Source organism: Pungitius pungitius, chromosome 1 (assembly GCF_949316345.1).
Source record: "Pungitius pungitius chromosome 1, fPunPun2.1, whole genome shotgun sequence".
In the NCBI taxonomy this organism is placed as follows: domain Eukaryota; kingdom Metazoa; phylum Chordata; class Actinopteri; order Perciformes; family Gasterosteidae; genus Pungitius; species Pungitius pungitius.
Window position 1 is genome coordinate 800332 of NC_084900.1, and position 20391 is coordinate 820722.

Sequence of the window (20391 nt, forward strand, 5' to 3'; positions counted from 1 at the left end):
ATGGGACCCCCCCATTGTTGGGCCCCTGCCAGTTACATAAATAAATAGAGTAACAGAAGACATGAGAATAGTTTGTTGCTGACGTCCTCAGACTCACGTGATGCGTTCACTGACCCCTTTTCATCCAGTCATTAAGGAGACTTTTACTGGATCCAGTCCTCAAACCCGAAAGCTCTCCCGCGTTTCCTCGTGCTGCTGAAACACAGCGATGCGTCCCGTGGGGTCCAAGACGGCTTCATCCGTCCCTCATCTGGCCAACAGCGGCGTGACTGTGAAGGCGCTGCTGTGGGGGGGCAGTGACGCATGTCACACACCTCCTTAAAGTGGGAGGAAAACTCGTGTTTGTCTCCAAAAAGAAGCCAAAAAAAGCTGTGAAACAAACCCCCCCCCCGACCAAACCGGACTTTGAGGTTGTTTTGACGGGTGGACTTTGGGACACGGAGGGGGAGGGCGGGGGGGGTCACCGCCTCACCTGTTGAGGGCCTCGTGGCCCCAGAAAGGTTCCCTTCGCTGCGTTGATGAACGACTGAATGACATCATCCTGCAAACTTCTCTGCCTCAGAAAGTTTAGGAAATAAAGACTAAATATTTGAAGGAAAATGTGTAGTAGAAGTACAAAGTACAAAGTATAAAGTACACACTCTGTGTACTGACGACAGTAAACACACACGGAGGCGGCTGCGGTTACATGAACACATTTTTATTGCAATAGCGCTATCGAAAGCAAAAAACTCTTGATAAATATAAACACTATGCTGATGCTCAAAACACCTCTGTGTACCCCCCCCCCCCCCCAGAAAGAAGTACAACCAATCAGGATGGGGGGGGGGGGGCGCCAGGGAAACAGAAAAAAAAGCAAGGACTTGAGATTTTCAAGTATTTACATGAGGAGACGCTCACTTTGTTCATCCTCTTTGGAGGGGGGGTCGGGGGGGGGGGGCATCGTCTTCAACCGTTAACTTGTTACTACACAGCAGCAAATAAACTGTAATATAGTTACAAAAAAATAAACGTGGGGCAGAGGTCGTGACCCATTTCTTTATACAAATAACTGCAAAATGCCTTTGTAAGAAAACGGAAAAAAATACTACTAATGCTTCATTTTACATTAAGAAAAGGATGCTTTAACCCCCCCCCCCCCCATCTGTAAACTAGAATACAAAAAGAACCAACAGATCAGAGGAAGACAGAAACCATAGTTTGCATAAGGATGCAGCTCCTTCATCACTAAACAACATCACTGGACTTTTATGGGTCGAATCGTTGCCAAAATAAAGATTCTTTGTGAATTCAGTCACAAAACATTCGGCCTTTTTATCTCAAGAGGAATAATTCAAACAAACGGAGGCATCGAGATCCAACGTCGTTTAGTGAACCGTTCAAGAAAAAAAAAAGTAAAGCAACAAAAGAAAAAAATGTAATCGCCAAATGTTTGTAAAGTACCAAATCTAAAATATACCTGTCCCTTTAGTGGGGGGGGGGGGGGGGATGTGAAATGTTATGGGCTCAAAGGTTGTTTTTGTGTCTCCCCCCCCCCGGACGACCCGAGAGGGGCTACGAGACGACGTCGTCAGATGAAAGAAAGTAACAGAAGCTCAACGCCTCTTTATGAATCTTTTATTCAATAAAGTAAAAAAAATAGCATTCGGACTGCTGCACCACCAAAAATAAAGTGTTTTTATGAGCACGGAGTACAAATGTTAAATGAAGGCGTACAAGAGTGTGTGTGTGTGTGTGTGTGTGTGTGTGTGTGTGTGTGTGAGCAGCGCGCTGCACCTGCAGCTCTGGTTACTGGAAACCTCTTTGCGTCACCAACACCCGCTGACAAAGAGCCCGAATGGGAGCCCAGCGCCGCCCCCCCTACACATGACCTGCTGCGTGTGTGTGTGTGTGTGTGTGTGTGTGCGTCAGTCCTAGTGTTTGCATCCCAGTGTTGATGTTTGTATTTTGTGCTTTTTTAGCTTTCACAGCATTGCATGTGTGTGCCTGTGCTTGCATGTGTGTGTGCGCGTGTGTGTATGTGTGTCTGTGTGTGTGTGTGTGTGTGTCTGCTGCTGCTGTCCCTCGCTCACCTGAATTGTGCGACGGACCTTGTGAGGTAAAACTGAGACGCGCCCGAGGAGCTTAGTCCCCTGCAGGCCGCTTCCATTACTGGTTTATTCATCTTCAAGGGATAGTTCTGCTGGACGAGAAGGTCCACGCTGCTAGTTAGCTTAGCATTTTCTCAGAGGAGGGGGGGTGGGGGGAGGGGGGGGGAGGATGAGCAACGACGCTCCAGCAATTGGTGGATGAATGGTAACCATTAAACGAGCTAACGAGGCTAACGTAGCCTCCATCGGATCGCTTCGTTTCTGCCAAGTGGCTAAAATAAGATAAAAAGGTTGAACTATCCCTTTAAAACACGGAGCGGCCTGCAGGAGTCGACCCAAGAAATGTATCCGAGTATTTTGTACCTATTGCAACAAATAAATAATCAATGTTGTACCGAGGGAGTAATCCATTAAAAAAATAAAAGTACATAGTGTCCTCCAGCTGTTTGGTACCGTGGAGGAAGGACTTGTAACATAATGCCTTTTCTTTGTACCCAGCCTCCCTTTTTAATACCGTATGGAGAAGCCCCCCCTCCCCAAAAAATATACAGCCCACTGCCAGCATCCATTGTGATAAAAAAATGAAACCGAACAAAGATATGCATATAAAAAACACACAAAGAAGAAAAAGAAACGAGGACATACACTTCCATAAATCCACTCCGTTTCTGAAGAGACTGAAGAGGTCAGAGGTCAACGGCGGTGGCGGCTGAGGGGGAGGGGCCTGAAGGCCTCAGGCAGAGTCAAGTAGTAGAGATGATGAAGAGGGGGGAGGAGGAGGAAGAGGGGAACCTCCAGCAAGCCGTCAGTCTGAGGGAGAAAAGAGACAAAGAGTTTATCTTCAAACGAATGCTCAAATATCACGTTTTTGGGCGGGGGGGGGGGGGGGGGAGGCCCTGAATGACCCCCGTTGATGGCCGGCGTCCAGCTGTGTCCTTCCACAGAGAGCGGGGGGCTTTTGTGTGACGCTACAATGTGAGCAACGGGCTACAATACAGGCGCTGTGGGGGGGGGGCACGATGCACAGACTCAGCACAGCTCAACACACCAACAAATAGGGGGGGGGTGAAGCAAACCCGGCAACCCCAAAGGAGATGTGACAACAAGAGGAAGAGAAACACTTCCTGTTCCACATTGTTCCCCGCCAAAATAAAACTCAAAAACACTAAGGAGACTTAACTTGTTCCTGTGACGACGGGATTTTATTTTGAAAAGATTGAATGGATCTAAAGGCACAAAGAAACTTCACAATGAAAGACGGGGGGGGGGGGGGGGGGGGGGGGGGGGGGGGGGGGCACCTCAAACGTCTCTGATAAAACGGGAACAGCAGACAACTGATCACATGATGGTTAATAATTCCACCATCTGTGGCAATATGTATATGTGGTTCTGGGCGGGGGGGGGGGGGGGGGGGGTATGCATCACACACTGGGTCCAGTTACGAGCCTCCAACCCCATAAATCCACGTTGGGTCTGGAAATAGATCCGTAAATATAGACCTGGGGGGGGCAGGGGGGGGGGGGCACTTCAGTGGCTTCTCCCACTAACCCTGATCACCCTGGGGGGGGGGGGGGCAGCGTAATGGCGCCTTCAATCAGTAACAATTCATCTGGAATCTAAACGGAGCCTCTTTGGGTTTTGGAAGGTCAATACAGCGGTCCAGCGTCTCCATGGAAACCAGTCGAATCATTAGGCACAACACACTGAATGTGAAAGGAATTCTGGTATTTCTTTCATATTTATCGCTTCATTTCCTTGACAGCTGGATCGAATCCCCCCCCCCCCCCCCCGTCAAGGCTCCAGGTGGGTGCACCAGCTGAGAGGTGAAGTTGATGTGCTTCCCCCCCCCCCCCTGCTGTGTGAAAATAGGATTATTAAAGTTAAAGTGTCGGAGGCACTCACCCTCCGTTGTCGTGGTGACGCGGTCAGAGATGGTGAAGTCTATGCTGGCGTAGGCGCCGTTCTCCGCCGCCGCCGCCGAGCTCGCGTTGGTGCCGGCGCCCCCCCCCCCCGCCGCTCCCGTCGTCCCTCAGCTCCAGGGCGATGTAGTTCAGCCCGTTCTGGTAGCCCACCGATATGTTCCTGCACATCCTGCTGGCCCCCGAGGAGGGGGGGGTCACGCCGGCCGGGCCCATTTGCATGGCTCTGACCGGGGGGTGGGGGGGCGGCAAGTCCCCCAGACCCTCCATGGACACCCACGTGCTGTCAAAAGACGCCGAGCTGGCCCACCTGGACACAGGACCTTCCGATAGGTACGAACCGCTGGGGGCCGCGGGGTCGGCTTGCGTCGGGTGGGCGGACGAGGGGGGGGGGCCTCCTCCTCCTGCGGAGGGGGTCGAGGTGGCGGAGGACGTGGAGGAGAAGGTCTCCGAGCTGTGCCTCCTCCGGCCTTGGGGGTCGGCGCGGACCACCTTGGGCTCCGGCTGTGGCGCCGGCGGGGGAGAAGCGGAGGGGGGGGAGGCGGGGGGGGCGTGGCCGTAGCGGCCCTCCATCACGCAGAGGTGCTGCAGCACGGCCGTGGGGCTCGCTTGCGTCTGCTCCCCCCTGCTGAGGTTGAACGTCATGTCCGTGTAGTCGTCCCCCATCGACCTCCAGTGACCTCCGGGGGAGGCCGGCGCCCCGGGGTTGGCGGCCAGGGGGCGGATGTAGCTGGGGGGGTTCCAGGGGGCGACCAGGCTGGGTCGGGGGGACGGCTGTTTGCCCAGACACCCGGCGCCGTCTCGCTGGCCCGCCGCCACGTCCACGCTCATGTAGTCCTGGTGGGGGGAGTGGCGGCGGTCCAGGCAGGGGGCGTCGTCCTGGGACGAGAGCGGATAGGCGGGGGGCTGCTGCTGGTGGGGGTAGTGATCCCCGAACTCGATGTTGATGTACTCCCCGGGGCTGGAGGGCCCCTCGGATGAGCCGGCGGCCGGCGCCTCACCGGCCCGCGGGGGGCCGTGGAGACTCCTCCTGCCCAGGGGGAGGCGGTTGGGCCTCGCGGCGTGTTGGTCGGCCATTGCAGCGGTGGCGTGGTGAGCCCCGTAGGGCGGGGGGGGGTGAGAAGGAGCTGAAGCGCTGCTGCCCGTCCTCTCCTCCGCTGTCGACGCGGACGCCGTTGCCACAGACGAATAGACGGGCTTGGCGGGCGAGCTCATGGGAACGTAGTCGGCGTACGCTCGCTCATCTCTGGTGGGGGCTTTGTAGGAGCGAGGGAGGGAGAAGTAAGGGCTGTACGACTTGGGGGGGCCCTCGGGCGTGAGGTACCCGCCGCTCCCCTCGTCGGAGGCCTTGTGCCCGCCGCCGCAGCACGACATGTCCATGTACTCCCCGTTCTCGGGCCTCTCCGCTATGCTGTCGGCCGCGGCGTGGGGGCTGCGGGAGGGCGAGCAGCCGCCGCGCCCCGGGAGCATCATCATGTAGCCGTGGGCGTCGGCGGAGGTTTGGGAGGGGGGCGGTTGGTGGGGGGCCGAACGGGGGCCGAGGGCCGGACTGTGGAACTGGGGGGAATGGGAGACGGGGGGAGCGTAGGAGCCGGGCTGCATAGGCATGTAGTCGGGGGGCGTGTCCCGAGGCGACGCGGGCGCCACGCCACATAACATGGGCATGTAGCCGCTGTCTTCCCTGGCGGAGGAGGAGAGGAGGGGGCGCTCGCCGCCGGCCTCCGTCCGGGGGAGGGTGGAGGGGCGGCTCTGCTGGCTGTGCTCCGAGCAGGAGCTGTAGTCGGAGCGCAGCGAGGAAGAGGAGGAGGACGGCCCGCCGCGGAGCAGCCCGCCGCCAAACGGCAGCGCCGCGTCCGACCCCTCCTCCAGCGACAAGTGCGTCTGGGTCATCTTCTGGTAGACCGCCACCCCGGAGCCGCCGGTCAGGCCGCCGACCGTCCTGGAGAAGGAGTGCGCCCGTCTCCTCAGGGACGACGAGGAGGACGGATAGCGCTCGTCCTCCGTGGTGGACGTGCTCTCGTCCCGCGGCGCGTCGCCGCCGCCGCTGGTGCTGAAGACCTCCCGGTTCCAGCCCATGGCCATGTAGTCGTTCAGGCAGTTCTCCTCTCTGATGGGCGGCGTGTTGCCGAGGGAGTCCGGCGTGTTGCTCCGCACCCGGAAGTAGCGGAAGTCGCCGGGGCTGGACCCGTACTCGTCGGAGGAGTTGAAGCCGCCGTCGGACGGGGAGCCGCATATGGAGGCGCTGGACGGGCGGGTGAGCGTGTCCGAGACGGAGCCGTGGCCGCTGCTGGAGGACACGCTCACCGGGCTGGTGGTGGAGGGGAAGTGGGACACCGGCAGCGAGGCCGAGCGGGCGTGGTAGGCGGACGCCACCCCGGCGACGGCTCTGACGTAGCGGCCGGCGCCCGTGCTCGTGCCGGCGTTTCCTGTGGCGACCGCGCCCCCGCCGCCATCCTGGCGCCCGTGGGGGGCCCGCGTGGTGTTGAGGTGCACCAGGCTCCCCGTGGCGGAGCGGAAGGGGCGGTTCATCGTCCCCTCCCCCTCGCTAGACGTCCTGAAGCGATACCCGCTGGCTCCGGAGCTCTTGCTCGACGGCGGCGTGCCCACGACCGACTCCGTCCGGGACCGCCGCTGCAGCCCCGTCTGGCTCGGCGGCAGGTTGCCCAGGTGGCGCCGCGTGGTGATGAACGGCATGGGGTTGGACCCCGACGACTGGCTCTTGCTGCGGGGCCGAAACTCGGCGAAAGCCTTCAGGGCCTTCATCGTCTCCAAGATGGTCTCGTGCATGTTCTGGGCCACCACGGAGTCGTCCACCTGCATCCATATCTCGCCGGGCCCGATGGAGGAGGAGCGCCCCACCTCGATGAAGAAGAAGCTCTCCGAGTGTCCGCAGCGCCGGATGTTCATGAGCTGCAGGTTGACACAGGGGGTCTCCGAGTTCAACTTCACCAGGTGAACGGTTTTGGTGGAGAGGCACAGCCGGTGAACGCCGGTGAGGTTTTTCGTCTGCCCCAGCCCTTTGGGCTTCACGTTCACCTGCCACACCTCCTTGAACACCGTGCCAGGCGTGACCGTCCCGTACCCGTCGTCCAGGTCGTCGGAGTCCACGTGCCCCTTCTTGCCCTCGCTCATCAGCTCGCTGACCGCCACGTACCAGTCCTCCTGCTCCGGCTCGTTCTCCGCCACGATGGCGAAGTACTCGTCCTTGGTGTACAGCGCGATGAGGTGCTTGTTTTTGGAATCCGCCCTCTTGTTCACCGTGAAGCACTGGTAGAGGTAAATGACCCTCTTGGGAGGGGAGGCGGCGCCCGGCGCGCCGCCGCCGCCGCTCGAGGCCGCTGCCGGGGCGGCGGCGGCGGCGCGGCGGCTGCTCCGGAATTTCTTCTCGCTGTCGTAGTACTCCAGGCGGCTGGGGCCGAGGTGGCTGGCGGCCCGCAGCACGAAGAACCGCTTGTGTCCGTGTTTCTGCTTCCGCAGGTAGCCGCACTTGCGAATGTCGTCCACGGCGTCCGAGGGGCCGGCGACGCTCGCTGCCGCGTATACATGGCCGCCGCCGCTGCTGCCGCCGCTGCTGGCCGCTTGGTCCTCGGCGGCTGGCGCCTGGCTGAGCGGCGAGGGGGAGGCTCTCCTTCCCGGCGACTCGGCGCTGTTCTCCCCGGAAAGATGCTGCTGCTGCTGCTGCTGCGGGGCCAGCTGGTGGTGATGCGGTGGATCCTTTGGCGGTTGTTGGTGGAGGAGGAGGTGGTGGTGGTGGTGGAGCGGGTTGGAGGGCGGTAAATGTTGATGGAAGCGCAAGCCGCCGCCGCCGAGGTTGATTACCGGGGACGGGGGTTCCCCGTCTCCGTTCGCCGCCGCCGACTTCGGCCCCACGTCCCGCTGCTGCGTCTCCACCAGCAGCATCGCCGCTTTGCCCTCCTGGTAGTTCGTAAAATTTGCCATCGGAGAACTCAATCAAAGGTCACTTTGGCAGCGAGCTAATCAGAGTGGACCTAGACCCCATTCTGGTTTTTTCTTTTCTTGTTTTTTTTTTTTTTTTTAAGAGACGAGCTCCCGAGTCCGGCTAGGCCAGCTAACGTTCACTCGGCACGGGCTCCGAATCCTGCCGAAACCGGCTCTTGTTGCTCGGTCTAAAAAAATAAAATAAATACACAGTCCCCTTCGTCCCTTTTCCTTCCGGAAGCGAGGTTATCCAAGGCGGACTTTCATCACGAAATAGGTGCCACCGTGTGCAGCATGACCACGCTCAGCCGCGGGTCCTATAATCGGGAGGATCTAGCTAGCATGGTTAGCATTCCGTTCCCTTCTCCCCCTGTACACATCTCTATGGGGCCACAGCACAAACAACACGTGACCCTCTGCGTCACGCACCCGGCGGGAGGGAACAAAGAGGCCAGCGCGCGTTGAGATTGGCTCCTCGGTTTGAGTGGCGTGCCGCGACGGGTCATCTCGACCAATCGCTGCGGGACATTAGTGCCCGCGCGTCAATTGACGTGAGCAATTCCTGATGACGCGCAGCAGTTGAGGAACCGAGTCGGTGACGCTGTTGGGCTGATCTGGAGTCTTTTGTTAGGCCTTTCGATCACTGTTTAGACGTAAAAGGCTGATCCCAGAGCGGCAGGCAGGCCAACAGGAGTCTCCCCTGGTGTCGGAGAGCAGAAAAAAGGTTTTATTTATTTATATACATATACCTTTCACTTTTATATATAGATAAACTATTCTGCTGATCAATAAAATAAAAGCATAAACAACCATAATATAGACCATAGCCTGATAAAATATGGATTCATCTTTTACATTATAATATATTAGCACTTCCTTCCTTGTCTTTGAATGTCTCCAAAGGTGAGCTCTCACTTGTAGCTTGTAAATTGATCTCTAAGAATTCATTGTGCTTTTGATGGTCTCATCAATGTTGTGCATGTAGAACTTTATTCTTCTAAATTGCTTGCTTTGCCATTCTTTAGACAATACATGTGTATAGTTTGAATGCACTAAAATACAGCTGTGAATAAACACCAAACCAATTAACGAAATTGATTCAATCAGTTTTTGTCAATGAGCTGATCAGACCAGGTGATGGGATTAGTGGCCTACACAAAGTCAGCGGTTTGGGTGGAGGAATTTCCTTTTTGTGTAGCTGTTCTTCACTCGATGTTTAATTACTGATGTTTCATATCTTTCTCCCAGCGTTGTTGTAGTTTTCAGCTGCTGTGAGATGAAGTTGACTAAAGATGGCCGAATGGCACAAATAAACATTCATCTAGTGACGTCTCGTGGTGGAGCTCCTGTGTTTGTTTGGAGGACTCTTCACCTTCTTCACGGACCCTCTCGACCCTCTGTTGCTCCTCTCCTGACCGGATGTGGGCGGGGCACAGCGCCCTCTGCCGGTGGGGGCGGGGCCTCACAACGAACCGCGCTATTGTGGTCGCAACAAAGAAGCACAGCAACCGAAACACGCGCACGCGGGCACACGCACACGCGCACGTGAAGCACAAAGGAAAGCTGGCGGCTGCAAGTTCACAACGACATGCAAACCGACCGAAGTACCTGCGCTGTGTGTTTCGGGTCTGCTTCAGTAGCTTTGTGAAGGTGGCGGGAAACTGAAACAAGTGTTCAAAAGCTGCAGATTTATTGGGATGCTTCTGAAAATCCGTTTTAAAGTTGCTTTGTTGCTAAATTCCCCAAAACCATGTGACACGACATTGAGATGGTTATTGAACGGGCTTTGGCTCTTTGCGCATATGGTTCCGTATGGTTCCCTTTGTCTTACGTTCCCTTGTGGGTGCTTCATCAGGGTCACGGAGGGTTCGACTCCCACAGGGCAGCGTGAGTCTGGGTGGGCCAAGCGGTTGAGCGGTTTCAAGGTATTTGAATGCATTTAATGTGAGAAATTGGAGCCCTGCTCTCTGTGTGAAACCTTCCTGAATAAGAAAAGCATTTTTAAAGATCAACCCAAATACGGAATACGGTGTATTCAGTATTATTTGTTCTGTTCTATAAATACATCTTATAGCTTCCATATGGGCTGGACTTTAATTACATTTATGATGACAAATGAGTCGGATCGGACTGCCGCTCCAACGGATAATCCTCATCTAATCCCCCCTCCTCTCCATCCTGTAATCCCCCCCCCATCCATATACTCCTCTGTATTCTGTATCACTCATAATCTATATGCTGCCCCCCCCCCCCGAACAAACCGCCCGGATACCACAGCAAATCCTCCTGACACCTCAAGCCATGAGACCTGTCTGTCTCTCTGTCTCTGTCTCTCTGTCTCTGTCTCTCTGTCTCTCTCTGTCTCTGTCTCTCTGTCTCTCTGTCTCTGTCTCTCTGTCTCTGTCTCTCTGTCTCTCTCTGTCTCTGTCTCTCTCTGTCTCTGTCTCTCTGTCTCTCTGTCTCTGTCTCTCTGTCTGCTTCCTGTAACCCACTAACATACATAAGTCACAGGAACACTCTCCAGTAAACATCCCTTTGAGGCTCAGAAGCCTTTTTATTGGTCATGCAGTAAATGCAGGATTTCTGTGTGTAATTTGTTGTTAAAAAGACGTCACAGGTTAATTTCACCTGATAAATGCTCCGTTAAATGATACGACATTTCTCATTTACAGCTACACACACAACATTTTGTCCTTCTCAGGCAAAATATCTTAAAAATCATACTTTTCTTAAGCAGAAAAACTAAATCAATTATGATAAAATAAAACACTTTCTTATTTTAAGACCAATGATAATAAAACAAGAAATTCTTCTTCACAAAAAGAACAACAAGTCACTGATTCCCATTTTCAAATAAATCTACCACATCTGTATATTCTCATTGTGAAAGTTACCTATACTACTACCAGGGTCATTAGTACTACTACTACTACCAGGGTCATTAGTACTACCAGGGTCATTAGTACTACTACTACCAGAGTCATTAGTACTACCAGGGTCATTAGTACTACTACTACTACCAGGGTCATTAGTACTACTACTACTACCAGGGTCATTAGTACTACTACTACCAGGGTCATTAGTACTACCAGGGTCATTAGTACTACTACTACCAGGGTCCACCAGTATGCCACAGAGGAGTTCAGTACCCCGTCACACATTGTGTGTTTTCAAATGTTCATTCTGACCCACAATCCTTTTCAGAAATAACGTTCAGACGAATCTGCAAAAGTCTGGAAGTGGTTCTTTTCTGCGGAGTAAAAAGGTAATTTAGGGAGTTTAGTTGAATGAGAAAGTATTTACGCAAAAAGAAAAAGAAAAGTGAATCTGTATGAAAAGTAATGACAGTCAGAGTAAAGAAAGACACACACACACACACGCGCGTGCGCACACACACACAGACACAGACACACACACGCGCGCACACACACACACACACACACACACACACACACACACACACTCAGTGAGGCTCAGCAGAGATTATCCTGTAGAGTTTCTAGGATCTGCAGCTTTAACAAAGTGCATCTTCTGTTTGGCCACCAGAGGGCGCTGTTAAATAATCACTGATTCACAGGAAGAACTTTAATGTCACACACTCGTTTCCTTTCCTTTCCTCTCTTGTCCTCTCCTCGGTTCTGTCCTCACCAAGTCACCTCCAATTCTCACCATTCAACATTTTACAGTATTTTTTTAGATGAAGCACTTGAGAAAATAGAGATTTGCAGATTCGTGATGGATGTTTAGTTTTTCAAAATAAAAGCATTTCTTTCCCAACTCCGAGGTGTTAAATGGAGATGCAACCAAAGGCTTTGAGAGGAGACGTCACCTCAGTGTTTCTTCTTGGCCAGCTGTTCCTGTCGCTGCTTCTCGGCTTTCACCTTCTTGTACTGGGCTATCTCAGCCATCTGCAGGCCGTGGGCCATTTGCCTGTTGGGACGAGGGGGGGTCGGGGGGGGGGGGGGGCAGCAGATCGATGTTCTTTCATCTTGTGGAACAAACTAAGCTAAGCTTGTTTTCTGTTAAGGTAAAAGTTCATTTTTAAAACGTGTGTCTGCAAATTCCCCCGACTTGTTTCTCAAGATCATTTGAGAAGAACAAAAAGAGTAGAAGAATAAAGCAGAAAACCAAAGTGGCTCTTACCCGGATTTGACCTCTGGAGGAACAGGAAGAGGTTTGTTGAATCCGTCTTTCCCCACAAGCCAGAAGGTTTCCTCCATGCCTTTCCCCTGGGGAGGACACACACACAAAGAGCAGTGACTGACTGTCCAGCACATGCAGGTATCTCCAATAGAGAAGCCTCCGACCTTCACTTCTCTCTTCCCTCTCAGCTCCAGCTTGTAGCCCAGGTTGAGGTCCTGCAGGATCCTGGCGATGCTCTGGTGGATGTGGATCCTCTGGGCTGCAGGAGAGCAGACCGTCAGAACATCACAGCAGCCTCTGGGGCTCTAACATCTGAAGTCCTCTGGTGTTCTTCGTTGTGCTTACGTAATCCGCTGGACTCCATCCGAGAGGCGGTGGTCACCGTGTCTCCGAAGAGACAGTAGCGAGGCATCGTGAGGCCGACCACGCCGGCTACACACGGACCTGTGACACACACACACACACACACACACACACACACACTTGTTGTGATGCCCATCATCTCGTCGTTTGTTCCGTTCTTGTTATCTTCTCACCGGTGTGCAGTCCGATCCGAATCCTGACGGGCACGTCGGGCATGTGCCTCATCTTGAAGGTGCCCACGGCGCTCAGGATGTCCAGCGCCATGTTGGCGATCTCCGCCGCGTGGCGGTTGTCGTTGGGGACGGGCACCCCAGACGCCACCATGTACGCGTCGCCGATGGTCTCCACCTGGAGCCGAGCGTAAGGGGTGAGAACCGGTGGCGCCTTCCTCTAACAAAAAGGGGATGAAGGGGGCGGAGCCAGGCACCTTGTACACGTCGTGGTTTCCGATGATGGCGTCGAAGATGGTGTAGAGGTCGTTGAGAAGGTCGACCACCTCGATGGGCTCGCTGTGGGCCGAGATGGTGGTGAAGCCCACGATGTCGCTGAAGTAGAGCGACACGCAGTCAAAGTGCTCCGGCTCCACGGTCCCGCCCACTTTCAGAACCTCCGCCACCGACCTGCCGGGACGGTTAAGACGTCCCATCAACAATGTGGACTTTGAGTCATAAACATCATTCAACTAGTTCTTCATTTGTTATTATTATGATAATTTTCATTACGCAATAATCTCAAATCCAATGTAAGCTTCCCATTGGATTTGACTTCCCGTTGGGCTACAAACGTGCGTCATCTCTTCTACGACGTCACGGCGCGATGACGTCACGGCGCGATGACGTCACGGCGCGATGACGTCACGGCGCGATGACGTCACGGCGCGAGACCCCTCGTTTCGACTCACGGAGGAAGCATCTGCGTCAGCAGCTTCTCCGTCTTCTGCTTCTCGATCTCCAGCTCCTCCGTCCGCTCCCGGATCAGCTCCTCCAGGTTGGAGGAGTACTGCTCCAGCATCCTCAGCATGGAGTCTATGATGTTGGTCTTCTTGCCTTTGTTGATGTTCTTAAACTAAAGAGAGGGGGGGGGGGGTAAATACACGCATTCTGCCCCCAGTGGTAGAGACGTGAACACGTTTACGCTCCGTTTAACCACAACATTGAATCCATTCAGTGGATTGACAGCTCTGTTTCTATCCTTGCAGCCAGCATCTATCCTTCAAGCAATGGTTTATTTACATTTTTTTTCCTTCTACTTAGATGTATTTAGATGTATTGAACATTATTAGGAAGATACAAGTGAAGTATATAGTTTGGTACATGAGGCAGTTCAATGGGAACCGATGGTGCCTTGTTTAAACTCTCAGATGATTCAAATAGATCTTGTAGTTGCAAAGATAAGGACTTTTTTAGAGGGGCCATGCAAGTGTTGTGTTAAATAAAGCGTAACATCTCCAGGTAGCTTCACACCTACCTGGTCAAAGATCTCCTCAAAGCGCGGCCTCTTGTCCGGCTGTTCGTTCCAGCACTGCTTCATCAGCTGGATGCACTCGAGGGGAGCGAAGTCCGAACTCACCACGGGGCGGAACAGCGGAGGAGGCTTACGCAGCTTCTCTATGATCTCTGAAATGCAGAGAAACGTGCGCTCAGAGGGTTTTATTCCTTTGTTGGTTTCAGCTAAATGCTAATAAGCCCTGCTAACGCACTGACGTTTAAATGCTAATTTACTGAGATGAATACGAATGTTGGTAGTTTTCCTTTTGTATTTTGTCAGAAATCAGAATTTTAAAGAAATTCAACATCAAAAAATTTGAGCCGTAGACGTTGCTGAATCAAAGCCCCAAATGTATCATAACACACGGTCTGCATAGAGTCTGATGAAGAGTCGGTAAGATATTTCCACCTTATGGTAGCGCAGGAGGTAGCGTCTGGATCGCCGCGGTGGGTTGACTGAACCACTACCATTAACGTACAGAGGAAATCAAAGGAACAAGTCAAGAAGAGCTTCTCAACTCCCTTCAGAAGAACCTTTGCAGTCGTTTGGGTCGTGTTCTGACTGAAAACGTCCCACTACGTGGTAGCCTTTCGTGTGAAGTTGACGTCTTGCCTGTGGAGGACATGTCCATCATGCAGTAGGGGGCTCCTCTCACCACCACCTCCTGCATGATGATGGCGAAGCTGTACACGTCCCCCCACGGCGTCCCGTGGAGCTCTGGCTGGCAGCCTCTCAGGATCTCCGGAGCGGTCCACAGCAGCTCTGCAGGGACACGGCGCCGCGTTACGGCCTCCGCCCCCCCAAAAACCCCACGAGGGTCATCAGTACCACTCCCCAACCCAAGCTCCTCTCCCTCTCCGCCGCTCACCTTCTGCAGGTGGTTCCACGTAGGGGAACCTCTGGGCCTCCAGCACCTCGTTGTAGCCGTAGTCGGTGACCTTGAGGACGAAGCGCCCGTCCACCACGCAGTTGCGTGACTTGAGGCGAGAGTGGGACACGCCGCGGTGGTGGAGGTACTTCATGCCCTGAGAGGGATACGGGACTTATTACAGTATCTTTGCAGTGTGATGGTAGTTACCTTTGCTCGAGTAATGCTTAATAATTATGTTTTACATCTTCAACCCCCTCAGACCCCCCCTTGACCTTGATCAGGTCCAGCAGCAGCGAGGACTTGAACATCCAGTCCAGTTTGACGTCGTCGTTCAGCAGAAGGTCCTCCAGACTCCCTCTGGAGCAGAACTCCGTCACGATGGCGAACACGCCGCAGTCGTGGAAGAAGCCCAGGAAGACGTTCACGTTCTCGTGGCGCATGTCCTTCATCTGCGGGAAAAGCTCTGTTACGGGACGGCGGCGTTTACGGGACGAAGGTGACGTGGTTTCTCACGTACCAGTTCGAACACGTGGCTGGTTTTGGGGTTGATGCTGCGGAACAAACCGTCGGGAAGCCTCTTCAGCCACGCCCAGTCGCCCTGCGGCAGAGAACCACACGCTGCCCTCAGCTTCTCCAAATCAAGGTGTCTTTTGTGGCGGGGCAATCTGTCCCCCCCCTCCCCCCCCTCACCTCAAAGATGACGATGTTGGAGTTCTCGTAGGTGGCAGGGGATTGGGTGGAGGCCGGCGACGGGGCGTCCGATAGGCTCTTCGCGGCGCTCGCCCTGCCGTCGTCCAGGCTCAGCTTCTGTGAAGGAGAGACCCGAAGATCTCAGCTCTAGTTTCAACTCATTTGAAGGGAAACCACTCAGATGAGCGAATCCATCGGAGAGGGGGCCGACCTTGTTGCTAAGCGACGGGTTGATGAAGGTGACGTCAGCCAGGGTCAACAAGATCCTGTTGGGACCCTTCACCAGTAGGATCTGATTGATGCGTCGCCTAGGCAACAAACACACAGCCGGTCGGGGTGACGCGATTCACCAGTGACCAAAAAGGGCAAAGCGAGTTTTCTACCTGATGCAGTAAACAAACGCCACGCCGAGAACGAAGGCGGCCATCGCGGCGAGGGAAATGAAGATGGTGGAGAACAGGTCCACACCTGGGACAAGGAAAGTTCTTAATAACGGTTTTATTACACAAAACATACAACGCTGAGTGCGTGTGTTGGTTCCTAACCCCCTGAGCAGAGGACTCCACGAGTAAACCAGCAGGGCGAGTCCTTCCTGGGGCCGTAGCCGCGAGGGAAGTGGATTTCTCGCCCAATGAAACGCACCGTTCCGGCCTCCATGTCGATCCTGTCGGGAATCGATCCGATCGGATGGAAATACAAACATTTATGAACGGAGCTCTTTCCACCAGAGAGTAAACCAGTAACGACCCCTGACCCCTGACCTGTGAGTGGGCTTCAGCTCCCAGGAGACTCCGTCCGTGTCCAGGATGACGAAATCCAGCAGAGCTGCTCCGGAGCTGCTGGTTCTGACCCGGTGGCTGAAGCCCTGCGGCGCAAAGGTTTCCATTACCAGCGCGTTATGTCACTTCATCACGGCTTTAATTTACTCAAAATCCCTATTTTAGACTTAATCAGCTCTTTCATGAGGTGTATATATAGTTACCTGGAAGTCCATGTTGGCGGTGTGTCTGGCCAGGTTCCTGCCGGACATCCACTGCTTGGCCTCCCTCACCCGACTCACCGCGTGAGCCACGAAGAGGACGGAGCTGTACACGGTGCCAAAGAGCGGAGACACCTGAGGGGGGGGGGGGGGGGGGGGTAAGACACATAGACCATCAAACGCATAAAAAGAAGGCCCCTCCCTTGCCCCCTCACCTGCTGAGGGTCCCAGGTCCCGGCCACCTCCCCCCTCTCCACGGCCTCGCCGTAGGCCTCGTAGAAGGACGCCCCGGGCGAGTCGGCGGTGACGGTGAGCACGGCGTCGTACGCCCGCAGCAGCTTGCCGCCGCGCCGCAGCGCCGCGTAGCTCACGTTGCGGTGCGGCAGGCTGTAGAGCAGCGCGTCGTACGGCACGAAGACCAGCGAGCCGTCGATCAGCCGCATGTCGTAGGCCGCCTCCAGGAGACGCTTCTGGGCGCCGCCCCCGATCAGAGCCGAGTGCATGCAGAGGACCACGACTGCAGGACGGGAGGTGGGGGGGGGAGGACACCGCGCTCAGGGTTAGGGACGCGGTGTCTCGTCTCACTTTTGCGAGAAGACCAGTAAGTGAAAAGAAAATAATCACGTCGTATTTCGCTCATCTCGCGGAGCTTGGTCAGAGTGCGCCTGATGGCGAGGGGCGAGTTCTCCACGACGCTGACCATGCGGACCGGCAGGCCGTGGCTCCTCAAGGAGTCGGCCACCTGGACGGGACGGGTGAAATGGGTCAATCACTCACCGGGCAAGGTGTAACTGGAGGACTTAGGAGCCCCACCTTGGAGCCCGTCTCCGCCCACACGTCCTCGGAGGAGGAGATGACGGCCACGTGGGCCCACCTGAAGTAGTTGATGAGGCTGAGCAGCACCCGCGTGGGCCTCGGCGCCGAGTGGGCGAAGGTCGGGTGGCTCCGGGCGTCGTCCAGCTCGTAGCCGACGCACCCCCACGGGAACAGGGCCTTGGGAGGGAGCCGCGGACGTCAAGCAGCCGGAACCGAAGGCAACACCCCCCCCCCCCCCCGAAATGTTGTGTTTACCACCTGAGACGACCTACTTTGTTCCAGCCTTTGCTGAGCATCGACGCGGCGTCGCAGTAGGCGGGGTTCGCCGGGCCGATGAAGCCGGACGCCTTGGTGTGGAACCCGAGGAACCTCTCCAGCGCCCTGGAGGTCTCGCACGGCTCCTGAAGCGGGCCAACAAAACGGAGCGATCAGTAACTGACCTCACCTTCACCGCTGGGGCGTGGAGGAGGGGGGGCAGGGGGCTGCACCTGCAGCAAGACGAAGTCGAAGGCACCGCCGCGGGACAGCTCCGGGTCCCTGTTGACGCGGTCGACGGCGAGCTGCGCCGCCACGGCGGGGAGGGCCTTGGCGAAGAGGGGGTCGCACCCCCAGGGACCCACGACCCCGACCCGGAACCAGGCGGCCTGGGCGACGCGGGGCGGCGAGCACAGGGAGGCCAGCAGGAGGAGACGGAGGAGGGACGGGGGGGGCAGAGCGGCGGGAGAGGAAACGTTGGCGGCGCAGAAGGGTGGAGGAGGAGCAGGAGGTGGAGGGGGCCTCCTCCTTTGTGGCGAGAAGGCGCGTCGCTGAGGCGCCATCTCAAGGTCCAAGCCCTCCAGGAGTCACATGCAGCAGCAGCAGGGGGAGGGGCTTCTTCCCTGGAACCCCCCAAGGAGAAGGTTCATATGATCTGATTATTCTAATTGGAATAACTTAAATACAACTAAATATAAGTAAATTTAAACATAACTTACTAAAACTAATATTTACTTACCGAGATTTGTTAAAGCAAGATTAAAGTTTTCAATGTGATAATGTAAAATAAAAGTCTATTAAATGGGAGTATTCTGTGCAGCAGGTCCACGTGGAGTGTAGAGACATCAGCTCGTTCTCCGTCAGCTACAACGGGATTATGGAAGGACTGCATCATCATCATCATCATCATCATCATCATCATCATAATCATAATCCAACCGGCCCTAACGTGACTGATCAAGCTTTTATTTTGAAGACTCACTCTACAGCTACATTTTAAGACACTCAATAACCTTAAAGATGTTTGTGCTTTAGTGTCTGAAGCAATAAATGGTTTTATTGGTCCTCAAACAGATGCTGCACAGCTGGAGAACCTCATTTTAAATCACTTCTAGACACTTATCTCGTATCTTGTTGGTCCATGACACGCTTCCTGTGTGATGGTTTCCATCAAAGGGCTCCTACCATGTGTCCACGAGACGAGACGAGAGCAGATCTGGAGGCTTTCTCCTCCTCCTCCCTTGCTGTTCTTCATCCAAAAGGAGGAAACGTCTGTGTGTGTGTGTGTGTGTGTGTGTGTGTGTGTGTGTGTGTGTGTATTTGAGACGACCTCGGACCATGTGTGTGACCTGTCCTGTCAGATTATATCAAATCCAATCAGGAACGAAGACAGGACGGAGATGAAGATGAAGACGAGCATTATTATCCTCTTCAGGGTCGCTGTCGCAAAACACTCAAGCGATTTAACTCGTTAAAACGTATCTGAAGAAGTGAAGAAGAGGATGAAGCAGGTTTAGTAAATATACAAATAGTTCCCTCTGAAACTAAATACATTAAAGAAATACATAAAGAAATGGACTATTGGACTTTATACTTTGGAGCAAAAAAGGGGGAAATGGATGAACCTGAATTCTGTGAGAATAAACAAAGTGTAACATTCCATTGAGTCACATGACCCGCTGGGCGTTGCGCTGCTTTGACAGCCAGAGGGCAGCAGGACACAGAAACACCAGCTGGAGCTTCCAGTCTCACTGGTTTCCCTGCTGTGAAGGTCTCTGTCTTCTCGGGGTTCCAACATGTGTCTCAAAGACTAACGCGGGGCCAAACACAAGCTCGGGGGGGGGGGACCAGAGGCCCCACAGTAGAGGAGGAACTGTTGCTGGGGGGGTTTTCGGCGCTGGAGAGGAGGCCCGAGGCGACGGCTGTAACTTGACTCTGACTGACGTAATCGCTCCAGATGTTCATGCTGGACCGAATCCTGCTTCAACACACAATGTTTGATCCAACAAATGACGGATGTAGACGGAAAGGTTTTCGTCACATGACGCCTGGAATCTATTGTTGATGAAAGACGTGAAATGGGTGAAGAAGGTTTTAATTCATTCTCTTTCATCAAAATCAATAGCAAACTACTTAAAGTGTAAATTCATTGCTAATCTCTGATGTGGTGACCGACATTTAGTTTCCTAAACAAGCTCCAGGTCAACATGTACATGTATACATATAGATTTATATATATATATGCATTAGTGTGCTTCTGGTGCAGTAGACCTACGCAGTGCATTTAATAGTTAATAATAATAGAGTTAATTCCACATTGACTTGTGTTGAAACATCCATTCAGGGTCAGGGACCTCGCTCAGTCTACAAATCTTCCTTATCTGATGCTGTCTGTAATCTGAGCGCTCATCAAAGGAAGAATGGTGAAAAGTCCCCAAAATACCGGGAAAGAAAATAAGAATGAAAAGGTATTTAAAGCGACTCTGCCCCCGAAAAACCAACACACACACACACACACACACACACACACACACACACACTGTGCCCGTTCAGCACCAGGCTCCATCAGTGTTGCTGTGGTTGCTGTTTATTCGTTATGGCAACTAGAGGATCCCTGCACCATGTTTATTAATCCCCCTCCTCCCCTGCAGGGCAACACTCAGCCTTCGCTTATTATGGGAAACACAAGGCGTGAGTCGTGGACCAAACACACGCTGCCTGAAGGAGCTCCGAGCAGAGCGGTGAGACACACACACACACATGGAAGCACCTTCACTCGGATACAAGGGACACAGAACCCCTCCAGTGCGAGTGGGTCGAGCTGCAGCCGCTTATCGT

The 20391-nt window shown here is 54.2% G+C and overlaps 2 protein-coding genes across 2 annotated transcripts; both read right to left on the reverse strand.

Annotated features, from left to right (window-relative positions):
* Positions 1-685: 685 nt before the first annotated feature.
* On the reverse strand, positions 686-9022 carry LOC119222867 (insulin receptor substrate 2-B). Its single transcript, XM_037479819.2, has 2 exons — positions 3993-9022; positions 686-2900 (listed from the first exon to the last, which is right to left on the reverse strand). The coding sequence occupies exon 1, from the start codon at positions 7946-7948 to the stop codon at positions 4016-4018; it is 3933 nt and encodes a 1310-aa protein (XP_037335716.2). The 5' UTR covers positions 7949-9022; the 3' UTR covers positions 686-2900; positions 3993-4015.
* Positions 9023-10485: 1463 nt separating this feature from the next.
* Positions 10486-18368, reverse strand: gc2 (guanylyl cyclase 2). Its single transcript, XM_037478558.2, has 25 exons — positions 18293-18368; positions 17787-18176; positions 17571-17699; positions 17296-17475; positions 17107-17224; positions 16698-16999; positions 16486-16617; positions 16265-16368; positions 16049-16167; positions 15887-15971; positions 15715-15811; positions 15504-15620; positions 15331-15411; positions 15086-15262; positions 14811-14967; positions 14555-14704; positions 13922-14070; positions 13356-13519; positions 12882-13074; positions 12628-12802; positions 12437-12535; positions 12256-12350; positions 12092-12177; positions 11778-11878; positions 10486-11198 (listed from the first exon to the last, which is right to left on the reverse strand). Exons 2-24 carry the CDS (start codon positions 18114-18116, stop codon positions 11779-11781), a joined length of 3339 nt encoding a protein of 1112 aa, XP_037334455.2. The 5' UTR covers positions 18117-18176; positions 18293-18368; the 3' UTR covers positions 10486-11198; position 11778.
* Positions 18369-20391: the final 2023 nt, after the last annotated feature.

What these genes read in the sequence shown, in the direction of transcription:
- LOC119222867 (XM_037479819.2), bottom strand. Translation starts at nt 7,948, where the DNA reads ATGGCAAATTTTACGAACTACCAGGAGGGCAAAGCGGCGATGCTGCTG.
- gc2 (XM_037478558.2), bottom strand. Translation starts at nt 18,116, where the DNA reads ATGGCGCCTCAGCGACGCGCCTTCTCGCCACAAAGGAGGAGGCCCCCT. An exon ending in GGGCGGAGACGGGCTCCAAG is followed by an intron (nt 17,225 to 17,295) that starts GTGGGGCTCCTA and finishes CGTCCCGTCCAG; the next exon opens with GTGGCCGACTCCTTGAGGAG. An exon ending in TGGAGTCCTCTGCTCAGGGG is followed by an intron (nt 15,972 to 16,048) that starts GTTAGGAACCAA and finishes TCCTTGTCCCAG; the next exon opens with GTGTGGACCTGTTCTCCACC.